General features: G+C 37.7%; 1 protein-coding gene across 18 annotated transcripts in view; it reads right to left on the bottom strand.

Annotated features, from left to right (window-relative positions):
- Positions 1–15,915, bottom strand: part of PTPRD (protein tyrosine phosphatase receptor type D) — a 2,332,625-nt gene that overhangs the window by 53,703 nt on the left and 2,263,007 nt on the right. For all 18 annotated transcript variants that reach the window (XM_058431780.1, XM_058431782.1, XM_058431784.1 and 15 more), the window contains 2 exons: positions 6,053–6,172; positions 5,382–5,536 (listed from right to left, as the gene is read on the bottom strand). In XM_058431780.1, coding sequence (XP_058287763.1) covers positions 5,382–5,536; positions 6,053–6,172 — 275 coding nt within the window. The remainder of the gene's footprint in view (positions 1–5,381; positions 5,537–6,052; positions 6,173–15,915) is intronic.

Raw genomic sequence — 15,915 nt, 5'->3', positions numbered from 1 at the left:
GTGCTCAGTAATACTTGGAAAACAGTAATGGCTCCATGATTGGTAGCTATTGTGATTATTTATGTTCAAGTGATTAAGGAATGGAAAAGACTCACATGCTAGCAATTGCCTTTGATTTAGAAAGAGTGAAAGAAAGGCCAGAATATAGCAATGTGGTACGGAATCAGAAAGGAAGGAGTGGCTCATTCTGACCAGGTCACCAGGGAAGGCTTGAAGGCGAAATGCCCCCAAAGGGACAGCAGAAAGGGGAGCTAAAAACCATCATGGGGCCGAAAGTCTGGAGAATCTGCCTGATTTATAGGGCCATGCAACGTGGGGAACATAATGGCCTTGCCACCACTAGTAGTATGAGCTCAGGCAAGCAAGCTGATCTTACTTGGCCCCTGCTGTTTTTTCTTCTGTGAAATGGGAGACTAAAATTACTCCTTGTAAATTACCATGGGAAGCGAAAAGCAGTAACACATATAAAGCACTTACGACAGGGCCTCTTCAGTTGACAAGAAAGATTATTTGATGTTGAATAAGGGCTCAACTATCCTGAACTAGTAGTATTGCTACAAAATGGGGAGCTACATCTAAATTTAGTCATGGAATAGATGGTACGTGGGAAAGAACATGAAATGTAGAATAGTAGAAAAAGGAACTCAGAAATAGTTATAAGTAAGACAAAGGCAATTTAAAAATTAAGCTCTCATAAAGAAATACCCCAATATAAAGGGAAAAAAAATATAGTCTCTAAGGTGAAAAAAACAAACCAAAAAAATCAGTCCAGCCTTGAAACTCTTACTATTTTTGTAAAAATTACTAAAATGCCATATGGAATTCAACAAACTTGGACAAGCAATTATTGAGTGCTTACTAAAGTGTAAGAGCTGGGGGTAAAAATGTACATAAGCCATTACTCACGCCTTCTGAGATCTCAAGATACATATAATCTGCACACATACAGCTAAACTTGCAAAGTGTGAACCTATTCTATGAGAATTTAGAGAATATTTAATTCTTCCTGTGGGAAGAGAAATGGGGAATAAGCTTAAAATGTTTCTCCAGAGTTACAACTCAGATGTCTACAAGATAAAGCAATCTCATAAATGTGTACAAAATAATAGGGAGTGGGAAAGGTTTGCAAAACTGGACAGTGCATTCCAGCTTAAAGAAATTCATGCTCAAATTTTTAAAAAATTATCGTGTATATCAACAAAACCATCTGAAGCCGGTGTGCAACCTCTGTAATACAAATAGAAAGTGCTATTTAAGTTGGATTATGCATCAAAGTTGAACGTTATCAGGTAGAGAAGGGGAATTGTTGAAATTCTAGACCAGATAAATATCTTTTGCTGAGATCCAGAGATGAAGATATTTGGAATGTGTAGCTATCAGAAGATGGCCCAAGGAGTCAACAATGAGGTGCAAAGGGTGAGATCAGCCTAGATTACAAAGGGTCATGAATGCAATGATAAACAGTTCAGACCTTATCTTGAAGGCATCAAGGACAACAGCATTAAGTTCCTTTAACAGCATCATTTTAAGAGTTGAAAGGTTTCTCAGGTCTCTATAGAAACAGATGTGTTATTATAAATGATACTCTCTAACACATAGCATCAACATGTTCTCTCTCGCTGAGAAAAGTCTTATGGGATTGCTATAGTAGAAAATATGTACATTTGAAAAAAATCCATTCATTTAATGATTTGGATATTTATAAACGTCTGTTATTTAATAAAATGGATGGCTCAGGTTACACAGATGATATCCAAGTTCATGTTGAATTTTTCTTCTCAGAGTTCTAAATATACATACAGCTTTTAAAAGGTACTCAGTAATGAATAATTATTAATAATTTAAAATTACTGCATGTTTCTATATGCCATGCACTGTCTCAAGTACTTTATATGTATCTATTTTATGTCATTTTACTTAATTTTTATAAAATTCTCATTGCTATAGTGTTATCCCATTTTACAGGTGAAGAAACAGAGATTACATAACTTGTCCAAAGGCACACAGTCACCAAGTAAACAAGCTGACATTTTACTTAGGCAGTCCATCTCTCCAGAGTGCGTACTCTCAATGTTGAGATTCTATGCTCTGTATGAACTGATAGATAACTAGAGTTGGCCTTTCCTTGCTTTCCTGTTGAACCAGACCTTCTTTCTTTTAGGAATCTGGTAGACTCTGTCCTCCTTGATCTTCCAAGGCCTTGTCTGCGCTAGTTGTACTAGGCTATCCCTAAAATTCTTTCTTGTTGTTGATTGTTAGAATTTCTTTTACTTAATGGCTCATTTTTGTCTTACTCCAATTATGGCACAGAATCATTGGAGGACCATAATTTCCTTTTTCTGTACTGCACCACCAGCCCGACCTTTTTTGGGCTACTACCTGACTTCTTTAAAACCTCTTCCATTCTCACAGGATATACTGGGCAGAAGGCTTGGATCTACTTTGTCACTACTTCTTTAATATAGAAAAAAAGTTTAGTACATAATAAAAGAAGAAATCACAAAACAAAATACAGTATTTACCTTCCAGACTATTTTTTGTGATTATCTGTAACGTGATCATGGTTAACCGTGATCAGTATCCCTTTGTAACATGGCTATTGTGGCTTTTTGCATAGCTTCTTTCTGCTTAGAAATGGTTTCTAAACTAGCATTTCTGGGATGCTACACGAATAACTGTCTTTTAAGAATGACTTTAATCTGCTGCTTTGTCACAAAACATTATACTGTCAAGTTTTAACTTGGCTTGTATTCAACTCAAGGATTCATGATAATATGGATGTTGATGATGTTGACATGACCCTCCTAAATAAAGAGGCCAAAACTTCTTACCAGACATGTAAAATTACCTATGGGTAATTATTTCACAGAGCTCAGTTCATGCAGTTCCTTTCCCTCATTGTTTTGAAGTTGCTAACAAATTTCTTCCACCAATATACCTACTCTTCTGTTGTTTGTTTCGATAAGCAGCTTCTCCAGAGCCTCAGGCACAGCACTTCCAAATGTCAGCAGCTATTAGCTCAGCACATTCATCTTTGTTTCCTTATTTCTCCTGAGTAGCCTGTCTCTCTCAGAGGTGAGTCCAGGTGGCTTAACATAACATGGATGTGGGGGTACGTGTGTGTGTGTATGTGTGTGTGTGTGTATTTTCTCAAAATAAGGCATTACAGCTATTTATCTTATCTCTCATACTTGCTATTTGCTTGCAAACATTTTTGAATCCATCACGGTGCCTAGCATGAAACCCATACTTTGCTTATAATCTACAGAGGGTGAAATGCATTTTAAAAATTACATATGTATGTATGTGTGTATGTATGCATGTATGTATGTACGTATCTATCTATCTGTCTGTCTGTCTATCTATCTCAGTTTTCCAGTGCCTCCACTTTAATTTACGGAAATGGGAAGAACATTTGGAGAAAGCACAGATTCTGTATTTTGAAATGCAATGTGAAAAAAATCATCATGCTGTTTTTCAGTGAAAACTTCCAAATTACGTGTCTCCAATTTTTGTTCCTATTATCTTAAACATATAATTACACATGTGTCTGTGTGTGCGTGTGTGTGTGTGTGTGTGTGTGTGTGTGTGTGTGTGTACCGTGTTTTTGCCATTAGGTATATAAGGGCAACATTTCTTCTGCTAGCCCAAATTTTCTGTTTCTCTATCCTTTGGTCAAACTCTATCTGAAAACAATTCATGTGTTTCATGTGTGATTTTTATAATCAAGCTCGGCTCTTACCAAGCAGAGGCACCATATAATCAGGTACATTGGCTCTTTGAGGCCTGCAAAGAACTGTGTGTAACAGAGCATACAGACTGCTCAAACTAGCACCTGAATTAAAACCAAAAGGCAGGAGAACCAGAAGTCTCCTTTCATGATGTAAAAGCACTTGCTCAAATTAAAAATAATTTTTAATGTTTTACAATCATGCCGAAAACTGCGACTGGAGTGGCCGGTCCTCAAAGGACCCTGTCTTGGATGTAGGGAAACAAGAATCTAGATAAGACTTGAGGCCGGTTATGCCATCACCTTCTCAGTTATCAGTACTTGAAGCAAACTTTGTAGCCTCTCACTTCTCTTGACCCAACATAATTCTCTTAACCCAACATACTGTTGTTATGAAACATCAAACAAAATAAAGCATGGGGGAGTGCTTTGAAATTAGTAAAATACTCTCCATAAATACAAGGTAATGTTATTACTGGTTTTCATCTAGGAAAACATTTGCTGGAAAAGAGAAACTTTATCCTGTTTGGAATTTGCCAGCCCACTGTTTAACAGTGAGCATTGTAGCATGGTCTGGCTCGGTGAATTTCACTGCTTTTATTCTGATCAATCCGTTGACCCCATTTCTAAACAAACTAGCTCCTTTTCTAGGGTCTACTGTATTATATTATAGTATAATACGGGGTATGAAAGAGGGTGATGGTATTAAGTCACGATAGAAGTGACTTACAATAGATGCTTTCTTGTGTTTTTCCTATACTCCCATACTTCTATTTTACTTATCTGTGGAAGAAGCAATATTTTCTCATATTTGAATTTCTCAGGTTATAAAGAACTATCATGAAATTATATGTACTATACATTTATATAGTAATAAATAGACTCTGACCAGATAGCTTGAGTAGCCTGCTAACAATGATACTTAAGAGGCACTCAAACAACTGGAAGAAATCAGCTTAATATTTAAAAATCTATAAACATCTATATATATCGCAATCTGAGTGGTGATGTGGCCGTTACAGTTAAGAAAAAATACAAACTATACATTTCAAGAGAAATACAACTTATTATCTTTGAGTACATAAAACAACTTCTTCCAAATTATAGAACTGGTATATATTCTATTAAATACATTTTTAAAAATCAAATGAGTGATTTGTTATGAGACTTGATATTACTAATGTACAGAAGGCATCTTAAGCAATAACATAGTCTCCCTAAAGCTTGTATGATATATTATTATTTTGTTCAGTAATTTTTTCCCCATAAATAGTAAAAAGGTTGTATCAGTCCAGCCCACAAGAACTTGTCAAACAATATAAATTTGTCTTTAAGAATATTCCCCCATATAGTATTTTTTGTTTTACCTATTTATAGCCATGTGCCCACTTAATTTTGTGTTTATTTATTTCTCTTCACTGGGAAAAGACAATAGCAACGGACCATAGCTACCTACTATCTCCAGGGGAAATACGCATCTATGTCAAATCCATCCTATTGATGTTAGCGTAGGCCTCATTTGACCAAAAGAGAGCTGTATTATTTATGAAGACATTTACTATTCCAGAATGTCAAGAAGTTGCAAAAACATCCAGCGAGAGTCAATTTAGCTTTCTGTTTCCTGACTGCAAGTGAAACAAACGCTTCTTACCTGCAGTGCACAACCATCGGACCAGCATCGGGAGGGTTACAGGTTTTGACTCTACGTAAGAAAGCTAGAAAAGGTGTAGGGTGTTCTGGAACACCATGATCAGGCCAGGCGGTGAACTGGAACTGTCTCACTTCTCTCTTCTCACTTGAACCATTCTGTGAAATAGGAGTATCAGCTGAAATTCTGTTTTCCCAGCCTCAGGTGGCAATGATGAATAACAGGGAAGAGGTAACGCTAAAATGTGCTATTTTAATTCCTTTCTACCACCCTATAGCCTTTGGGAAGACACACTCTTTGGAAATATAAAACCCAAGCTATTTGTAAATGACAAATATTTGCGCAGGAAGACAAAATTCTTAGGTGAGAAGCATTATATTTGTCAGGTTTAACTACCAGGAGAGCTCCCATCACATTTTACAGGAAGAGCTAGTTCTTCTTCATCTATTCTTCATTGGCTGCAACTTTCATTTGGAGCAAGAGTTTTATATTTACCGATAAATCGCGAGACAAGAAGAAAAATTGCTGAGTGATAAGGGAAGATTTATTTCATTCTTCACTGTTGCCATTGGGATCAAGATTTAAGTAAAGCCTTAAGAGATTTCACTGCTCAAAAGAAGCTTTCTTTAAACAACAGAGAGGGGAAAGGGAAGAGAAAAAGACGAAAAGCAAACCTTGTAAAGTGCGAATGTTCGAACACAATATGTGGCCAGCTCCACAGTATCAAGCAGCGTTACTTGAACCAGCCCGTGGGTTTCCGTGCCTCTGCTAGGCCAATACTGGTCACACTTCACCTACAAGAAACAAGTGACACATTCAGGGCAAATGCTCATCAATTTCTCTATTAACTTTGCTTTGAGTTGCTGTTGAAGGAAAACAGCTTTTCTGCATTTCATTTTATGTTGAACTTTTTCTGGCGTGCATTTTTGTTATCCCAATATATGTAAATTACTGCTCTGATGCCAATATAAACCACGTTTTTCAAACTGGTAGGAATACTAAACAGTAACAGATTCAATTTTCCTGGAGAAAAATAAGTTGCAGATCATTGCTGGGTAAAACACAGAGAGAGGGATTTGAAACTTCAGTGTTCTTGAAAATAAAACAAATTTGTCCTGGGAGAGCCGTTATGAATCACATCGGGAGGATGATACTTTGGCATTTAAACTACATGGTAAGATAGTGTTACTTCATCAAGATTTAAAAGGCACAAGGTATTTCATCTTGAGCTATCACAACTTCCAAATATGCTTGTTTAAAGAAAAGTAGAAATAATTGGAAAATCTATCAAAGTATAATAAACAACATAAGCATGTGCTTTTTTTTTTAAAAAAAAACACAAGATATGTGTTATTTGTATCCAAAGCAAATTAAACCTATAATGTCTACGGAAAAAGAGCTGTCTGTTCTTTTTAAAAAGAGTCTCTGAGGGTCACACACTAACAGTGCAAAGTTTAAATAATTTGAAATTCATCCAAGATGAATAATCTACAATTTCTATGTGAAGTGGAACAAAAGCACATAAAAAGTATTCAACCTAATTAGTTTAACACACAACAAAGAATAATTCCAAGTCTGCAGTAAACCTCAAATTCACTGAATGAGTCTGTCGGGCATTAAAAAGTATAATGAAAAGTAACAAACACAGCACAGTATTTTTGTAGTAAGGCCATAGATCTGACTATATTTACCCTTTCTATCTCAGACTTTTTTTTAATGGGAGTAATTCTTAAGAGCATCCAATTGAAATACATTTCTCTAGGTAAAGGAAGCTCCTAGCAGTATTTTACAATAGGGAATACACCTTTCTACTTGAAAAAGAACAGAAAATCACAATCTTTGGATTTAAACAAAGGCAATAAAGCATTATTATTAGAGACATCAGAAATTTTTTGGTCCAGCAAATAGAATTATTATATAATGATTTGCTTTTATGTTATATTAATGTGAGTATTTGTAACATTCTGTGAATAATACTGTAATTTTCTCTTTCACAGAGATAGCATCTGCTCCTCTGAGAATTCAGGCTCTTTCCATGAAACTATTGGCCCTTCTAAGAAAGGGAGAGGTTTTATCCTGTACAGAATTTCCTAGACAAGACAAAAAAGAAAAGCACTTTACAGCTATACAGTAAGCTAGATATTAAATTCACAAGGTTTGATTCCTATGCCTTGATTTCAACTTTGAGACCACACAAACATCACCTTTTTGATGAAAACAAACAAAAATTGTCCACAATAAGACAAAAATTTTGCCTTAATAAGATTTAAAAGCTACTTTGTGTGTTTCCTAGTTGTACAAAACAGCCTTCTGTGTTTCTTATTTCTATCATTTGCCCTAACTCAAAGAGGTAACAACACAGGGGAATGATAATTCTTGAAGGAGAATACTGACGTAGAGTGACCAGGCATGGCCATCTCTAGATGTTCTTTCACCGTAAGCTAAAACCCAGGTCACAGATTACATATTTAGCAAAAGCTACCATCTGAATAGAACCAACACTACTTCAGCAGTCATGATATAGATGAGAAAAAAAATCATAAAAATTATGCCAAAGGCTTTGTTTTAAACCATGAAATAGATGTCAGGTGGATGTCTCCCAGCAGAGGACAAGAGGAACTCTGGAGGCCTCATACTGTAATATTCAAGAAGATGCCAACAATGGGTTGAGTTGAAGATTCAAGAGAGAAACTCAAATTCATCATTTAACAGTTTCAGCTGGACAGCAACTCTTTTGGTTTAAAATAAACTAATGAAATCCCTGAGGACAAATATCACTATGATATGCACAAAAACAGCACATTAATGCAACAAAATGATCTATATGGTCAGTTCAGTGCACTGAACCAAATTCAATATAATCATATTTTAAAACTGGGACTTGATTACATTTAGACCTTCTAGTCAGGTAAGAAAAGGAGATGAAGGAAAGAATGAGAAGGCAACCTTCATACAACTTTTGGAAAAATGACTCTCGATCTACAAATCTCCTCCATTCCTTATGTGCAGGAAAAACTAAAATTATACTAATCCTCACATTTCTAGTAATAAGTTTGAAATTGCAGCTATTATTGGCTTAGACTCTGACCCCTTTAGAAAAAAAATACCGTGAAGCATTACTATAAGGAGTAAACGCTGTGAAAATTTCTAGCTAAAAGAAGAAAAAAGTTGCTTTTGTACTCAATTTGAACAATGCACTTTAATCTGATTATTTACCAAAAGAAAAATAAACATTTCAAACTCAACTGCAAAAATCAGAAGCAATTTTTTAAAGCGGATATATTTAAATATTACCATTTTCTCTCAGGAAATATTTCTCAAAAGGACCTTATGAAAAATAAATATCCTAACGTATGTAGAAATGCACACACATGGCCTCAGCAGTGGGATTAGAAGCTTTTCCTGAGCTTATCTGAATAGCGACAGCAATACATTTTTCCCTTTGCTGGTAAGCACCTCAGCACTTTCTTTCTCGACCTCATTCTCTGAGTAGCCTGCACACCTTCCTCTGATTTTGGAGGGCTGAATTTAAGCGCTTAGAGTTACTGACAAATATTATTTTAAGTCTCATTTTTTGCCATAAGCTAAACATATGATTTCTGATTTCAGCATTAGGGAACAAGTATGAAATGTAGTGAGAAAGAAAAAGGAGAATAGAGATATTTTTTCTTTCCTCATTAGCTGGTATAAATGAATGATCTCCATTTTCCTCTCTTAAAATGTTTTCCTTTGACAACTTCCCTTCCCCTACTCGGTCTTCTTAAGAGAAAATATCATAAGGTATTTCTACAGAGAGTTACTATTTGTTAGGCTTCACACATAAAGCTGATTGTGAGATGAGAAATGAAGACAGCTCCCTTTGAGTACATACGAACTAGAAGGCAGGAGCTACTGAATACAAATACGGTTTTTTGCCTTTTTCTATTTGATTTAGAATGGATACAAGCGGCCTTTAGGACTGATTCATGGAAGGTCAGGCAGAGTCTCCCTGGATGCCTGGAAAATTGTTTCTCTGTTTCCAGGACCAAAGCCTAGCCGCCTCATCTGTGAAATGGGAACAGTGTCTCCAGCATTACAGAGCTATTGTGGGGATTGAAATGATGCCCCTAAAACACTTAACCCAAATGGCTGGCACAAACAGGCATTCAACAAACACTAGCTATTATTGGTTACCAGTGTGATGACATTCTGGATTTTTGTGTGTGTGGGGTTGTTGTTATAAATTACCTAAATCAGTCTAAATGTGAAAAAAAAGAACATGTTATTAATTTCAGCAGACATTGATTTAGGATTTTCTAGGTGCAAAGCAAGGTGTTAGCAGTTGTGGGGCATCAAGGTGACATAAGACCCAGTACCTGCCTTCAATCCATCAGCCTTATTGACTAAGTGGGGTGTTTCTAAACCTCCTGGTTCTTCAAATAGGTGGTTCCGAGATTCCAAACAATTCCCTTCATCTATGTGGGCCCCAATCTCTTCTGAAAAGAGTATGTGTTCAACTCTGAGGTGGAAACGAAGAACAGCAGAACTTGTCACTCAGGCTGTGGTTTAGAAACATCACCCAGTAACTTTACTTGAAGCTTAAACTGAGACAGTTCAGATTTTTGGCTAAATTTGCGGGAGGCATTTCTTTTTATTATCACAAAGTTATTCCTCTTAAGTGAAACTTTCATTTTTCTATAATTATGGAAAGAACAGGGTGACCATTGCTAAATTTATGCAATGGAATTAATTTATTTTACCTTTTTCATGACAAACTATCAAAATCAAGTTGATGGAATCATAAAACATATTTAAATGTATTTTTAAAAATCTTGTCATTGCAAATATCTGGTAGGAGCTGATCCATCAGGTCTGCTGAACATGCTTTGGGAGAAGGGCTCTTGTTCTAGGCTATTTTTACTCTCATATGGCTTATCTTGGGAGTGCTCGGCATATTGTAGGCACTCAATGAGCAGTAGCCAACTTTATAATCAATTAACTAGACTGGCTTATTTTTAACTTGTCTACAACTTTCTGAAAACAAAACCTCCTCATCTCAATTTAATAAAGACTTACTGAGCATGGCAACATGGCAAGGCATCAGAATTCCAACTGTAACAAACTGATACCTCCATAGGGTTCTAGCATTGCTGATCCAAAATATATTTGCTATGAGATTATTTAGCCAAAGAAGGACTTAGAATAGGCAATAAATGATACGTGGGACACCATAACTATTGCTAAAAGTGACTCTAAATTTGTACCTAGTAAGTTTGGGCGGAGTGGTTGTTCAAGCATTAGTATTCTGTAAGGAATGGAAAAGCAGGCTAACATTAGATAACACAAGTCACAGTTATTTTTGGGAGTGAGGAAATGTTGGTACCCTTTTGTCAATACCCATTTAATGAGGGAGACTATAATAAAGGAAAGTTTTAGATAAATATCATTAATTTTAGTGGGCAGAAAAAATAAATGCTGAACTATTTATTTCTACAGGTTATACTAACTATTCTGGAAATTTTTAAGACCAGATTGAATACTTGATTTTCCACAATAAGGACAGAGAGCATCTCAGTGATTCTCTTTTAACAACAGTGTAGCTCTCTGCACTCAATCGATATTTGGCCATATCTATTCCCAACTGGCAGTCAGTCTCGTTTGTGTATTCCCCCATTTTATTATATCTTTACGAATCACTATTTAGTGGAGGACAAAGAGGCAGTACAATATTTGAAATGAGAGTGATATTACAGCATTTGACCACCAGTGCAGCTTTTCATATATACAGCCATAAAGTTGAAAAATATTATTCTCAAAATAAACCAAATTACATATCATAAAATTGCTTACCAGTTCATTGAACCATTCACACACCTTCCAAACTGCTTATTAACTTTAAAAAAGTTATTCCCTTTTGTTTGATGTGTCTGCCAGAAGTTGACATAGGGAGCTGCCGTAAACATTTCCAATGACTTCCCCCACTGAATGGGAAATCATTAAGTCTCAAGTTTCTGGCACTTTGTCCTAACCAGAGCATAACTGTGTGAGGTGCCTCTTTCTCATGGCCAAGTAGCACTTTGATAACAGCTCTTCCCACATGAGGTGGGTCCTCAGAGGATCCACCTCAGACCTAATCACTCCTGAGGATCACCTGGGCGCCCCATACAGCCCTATAGCCACCTCTGCTTCTGCCTTGGTCTGCCCAGCAGTTGCCTTTGACTCCAGTGTCACCTCTTCCAAACAATATCATTAGATGACTCAATGTTTCAATAAAAATAGGAGTTATAGGTACCAGCCAGTATCAATGCAGTTCAATATTTTAACAACCAGTACAACTATGCTGGGTATTTACCAGTTGAACATCAGCCTTTCCAGACATTCTGCTGATAAAGAACAGAGAAAAACCAAACACTGGACCCTAAACACTAGTAAACAGAGATTAACACATACTTCTGAAAACCTTAGAAATGAGACCTAATCCAGCACAGGAGAACCACAGACATGAACGCAGAGAATGAGAGAGGCTTTGTACAAAGTCATCAGGAGCAAAGTTGCATCTCCTCCTCCCATTGCAGCTCTTTACTCAGGCCATGAGGACTCTAATTGGCTTTAAGAGGAATGCTTTGAACCAGAATCTGTCGGCTGCCTTTCTAAGCAGAGCACGTGGAGCGGGGAAAGAAGGTAGGTAATCCAGAAAGCTAACAAACAGCAAGAAATTGGTGGGATTCTTTCTCTTTTATCTGATGCTGTGTCTGCTGACAAGAGAAAACCAAAAGCGTAGAACTTTCTAGATAAGGACCCCAACATCCTTTAGATTGCCAACATGGGCATCATTCTTTTAGTTGTCAGTGTCCTATTTACATTAAATATCCACCACTTCCAAAAACAATCCCATACATCATGCAGACTCCAAAGGCAATGTTTGTGCTGCTGGTCCTAAAGTTGCTTAAGGAAAAAGGCAGTTTCTGTTGCCCTAGATAGGCAGCACTTTAGGCTGCAGTTTGAGAAATTAAATGTTCACGGCCTTTGGCGCTTCCAGTTCCATTTGGAAAAAGACACAGACCTGGCATTTGGAAAGCATTTGCTCTCCATTAAACTTACCGAACCTTGACAAACCAGAAGGGCCAAGAATTAGTCTGCCACTGGCCAAGGCTGGGCTTTCCAAAACTGATAACAGCAATGAAAACAATAGCACTGCCATTTATAATCTTCAATGGGATTCTGTCAAATTTTAACCCAAAAGGATCTCACAATCTGAAAAGAATCTCAAGCTTTGTTTTATAGGAAAAGAAGAAAATGTTTGAGCACAATCTCTTTTTCTGCTGCTTCATGCTCAGAATTGCCCTTTTAGCCATAGAACAAAATGTGAGTATGTCTCCACCTCACCTTCACTTTGTGCTAGGGGGAGTTTACTAAGGTGACCTTCAAGGACTGGGGAAGACACAGGAGGAGGAGTGAGTGGTCACTAGGTCAGAAGTGTTCCACCAGCCAAATGTCAAGTTCCCTAAACTGTTAACAAAGTGAAGTTAACATCAGCCCAGTCCCTTTGGCCCTGACAGCATCTAGCCTGCATTCATTAGCACAAACCACAAAATTTAGCAGGGCAGGAATTTTCCCATTCTTTGGCCTAAGATACAACTAAAGTCACGATGCACAAAACATTTGATCTGCTTTACTAACGTATGGCATCAGCTGGTTTGTATGATTCCCTATTTGGAAACAGAAAATGGGACTTAAGATAGCTTGGAAACCAAGAATAGGATCCTTCATTTCTAGCCCTATATTTTCACTACAAATTGACACAGCCCACACTGGATTACAATAAAAATCATAACTGATTTGTTAAGTGTCAAAATTTCACTCTCCATCTCCAACATTTATAACATTAAGTACATTTACAAACAGCTCTTTAAGTGAATCAACCCCCACTATAAAGCTTGCAAGACAAGATAAACAATGAGTCTCTACTACGGGCAAGGAATGAAGGCAGGCTGGTGAGGTGACATGAAAGTCAGATATATTCTAACCCTCACTAAGCCTTTCAACTGCTAATACTAATCAGGGTTACTCAAGAATTTTCTAAGCATGAGGTTGATGCATTCTCTCTGTGTTCTGTATTTCAAGATGGGAGACAGAGTAGGAGAGAAACAGTCAAGAGGAGATAGATGAAGTGAAAAAGGTGAACAATCACACACTAAATAATAATTTAATATACACTTAAAAAAGCAGACTAATCCTACCTCAGAGGTGCCAATTCTGCAAGCAAGGCTGCCAATCATGTACCCCAGTCATCACAAATAATAGCCTTGGAGTGGAGATCCCAGCTGTATACATTTTACTTTCCCTACAAAATGCTTCATTTTTTCCAAACATTTTCCTTTTTCCACGTGGTTGCCCAGACCAATTCGTGTGCTTACTGGCATGTTATGAAACATGGAAACAATTAGAAACCACATTCTAGGGCACTAGAATGACTTGCTACAGAATCAATGAACTACGCAAAACTTGAGAGGATTTGGCAATAAAGATGGAAACTGTGGGAAAAAACCCACTAACAGTATTTCATATTACATAGTACATTCTACAACAGCTTTAAACTGATCTGTGTGTTTCAGGCAGAACTCATGCTTTCCCTTCAAAATCTCCAACTTCTATCACTGCTTTTGTTTTTGTTTTTGTTTTTGTTTTGAGATGGAGTTTCACTCTTGTTGCCCAGGCTGGAGTACAACGGAGCAATCTCGGCCCACCACAACCTCTGCCTCCCAGGTTCAAGTGATTCTCCTGCCTCAGCCTCCTGAGTAGCTGGGATGACAGGCGTGTGCCACTACACCTGGCCAATTTTGTATTGTTAGTAGAGATAGCGTTTCTCCATGTTGGTCAGGCTGGTCTCGAACTCCTGACCTCAGGTGATCTGCCCACCTTGGCCTCCCAAAATGCTGAGATTAGAGGCGTGAGCCACCACACCTGGCCCATTGTTTTTTTATTTCTTTATATACCCTAATGAAACTCATATGAAATATTTAACTTATACTTTTCCTTCAGGGTTGATAGCTGAACGTATACACCAGGCAAAGAGTCTTCTCAGTTAAGTTTGGAATTCTTTAAAGGCCACATTTGAAGGGAAGTAATTGCATTTGAAAATCAAAGAACTCATGTTTTCAAATAATCAACTTAAGTCCTAAGTCATACTTCACACTTATAAGGGTTTCTTTAGCCATGCAAACACTAAGAATGATCAGTTCTCAAAACAGATGCTAGTGAAACTTCTAACACCTGCTAAGGAACCCAGAAGCCTTTTGTCTCAGTGAGCTGTTCTAACTCACTAAAGGTATTAATACAAGTGCTGTTGATAAACCTCAGACCTAAGCGACAACTTAAGAGTGAGCCAGCCGGGCATGGGCTGGCTCAAGCCTGCAATCCAAACACTTTGTGGGGGCCAAGGTGGAAGGACTGCTTCAGGCCAGGAGTTTGAGACCAGTCTGGGCAAAAAAGTGAGACTCTGTCTCTACAAAATTTAAAAATTAGCTGGGGGGTGGTGCTGTGCACCTGTAGTCCCTGCTGTTCAGGCAGGATTGCCTGAGCCCAGAAATTTTAGATTACAGTGAACTATGACCACACCACTGCTCTGCAGGCTGGACAACAGAGTAAGACTCTGTCTCTAAAAGAAAAACAAAAACGAGTGAACCAGGCTATGGCAAAACAGAAAGCCTGAAAAGAGAGATGGGCTCTAAGGCAGGAGAATTCCGTAGTACCATAAAATAACCAAAAAAGGGGAGAGGGAATGTAAAACTGAACAATAAGGAAACGTATCTTCAGTGGCACTTATCACTAAATGTAACCTATGTCTATATCACTTATGATTTTCATGTTGTATTATAGTCAATGTAGCAGCCAGAATGTTCTATTTTGGTCTGTTCCCCGGCTGATCTCTATTCTGGAGATCCTGTCCTGGGGGAAAGCCAGTAGAAAAGAATCCCATGGTCTGAGCTCCACTCTCCTCTTGACTAAAATGCATGGGTGTGCCACACTGGGAAACGTGGGCACAATTAACCATGTTCAGGGACATGCAGAGGTCGGTCAGGATTCATCGTCAACCACAGAGAAATAAACTCTTTTCATTTGGGAACAAAGAGTGAATTATTTGGAGGCTATCTTTTGGGGAAACTGAAGTTGTCACTGTAAAGCCTCCAACTTCTTTACCAAACAATACCACTCGAGACTCTCCGAGCCACCTTGCCACGTCCTTTATCTCAGTCAACACCCACAGTAACCCTTCCACATAATCCAAAAAAGGAAAAGTGAGAATTTGAGGAGTCAAGTAAACTTGCTCATTGTCACACAGCTAGTAGGGGCTAGAGTTGGTATTTGAACTCAGACATCTGACTGCAAAGTGCCCTACTTGGAACTGTCCCGTAGCTGTCCTCTCTCATGGTGGTGTCCCCATGCAGTCTTGTGTAATTCAAGCTATCTTCTCTTCTCTTTCCTTTTCTCCTCTCTTCCCCACTGCAAATCTATGGTCAGTGGCAGTCTGGCATACTTCTAATTCACAGAAGCATTT

The sequence above is a fragment of the Hylobates moloch genome, unplaced genomic scaffold (assembly GCF_009828535.3).
Source record: "Hylobates moloch isolate HMO894 unplaced genomic scaffold, HMol_V3 SCAFFOLD_19, whole genome shotgun sequence".
NCBI lineage: Eukaryota > Metazoa > Chordata > Mammalia > Primates > Hylobatidae > Hylobates > Hylobates moloch.
This window is presented reverse-complemented; position numbering and strand designations above follow the sequence as displayed.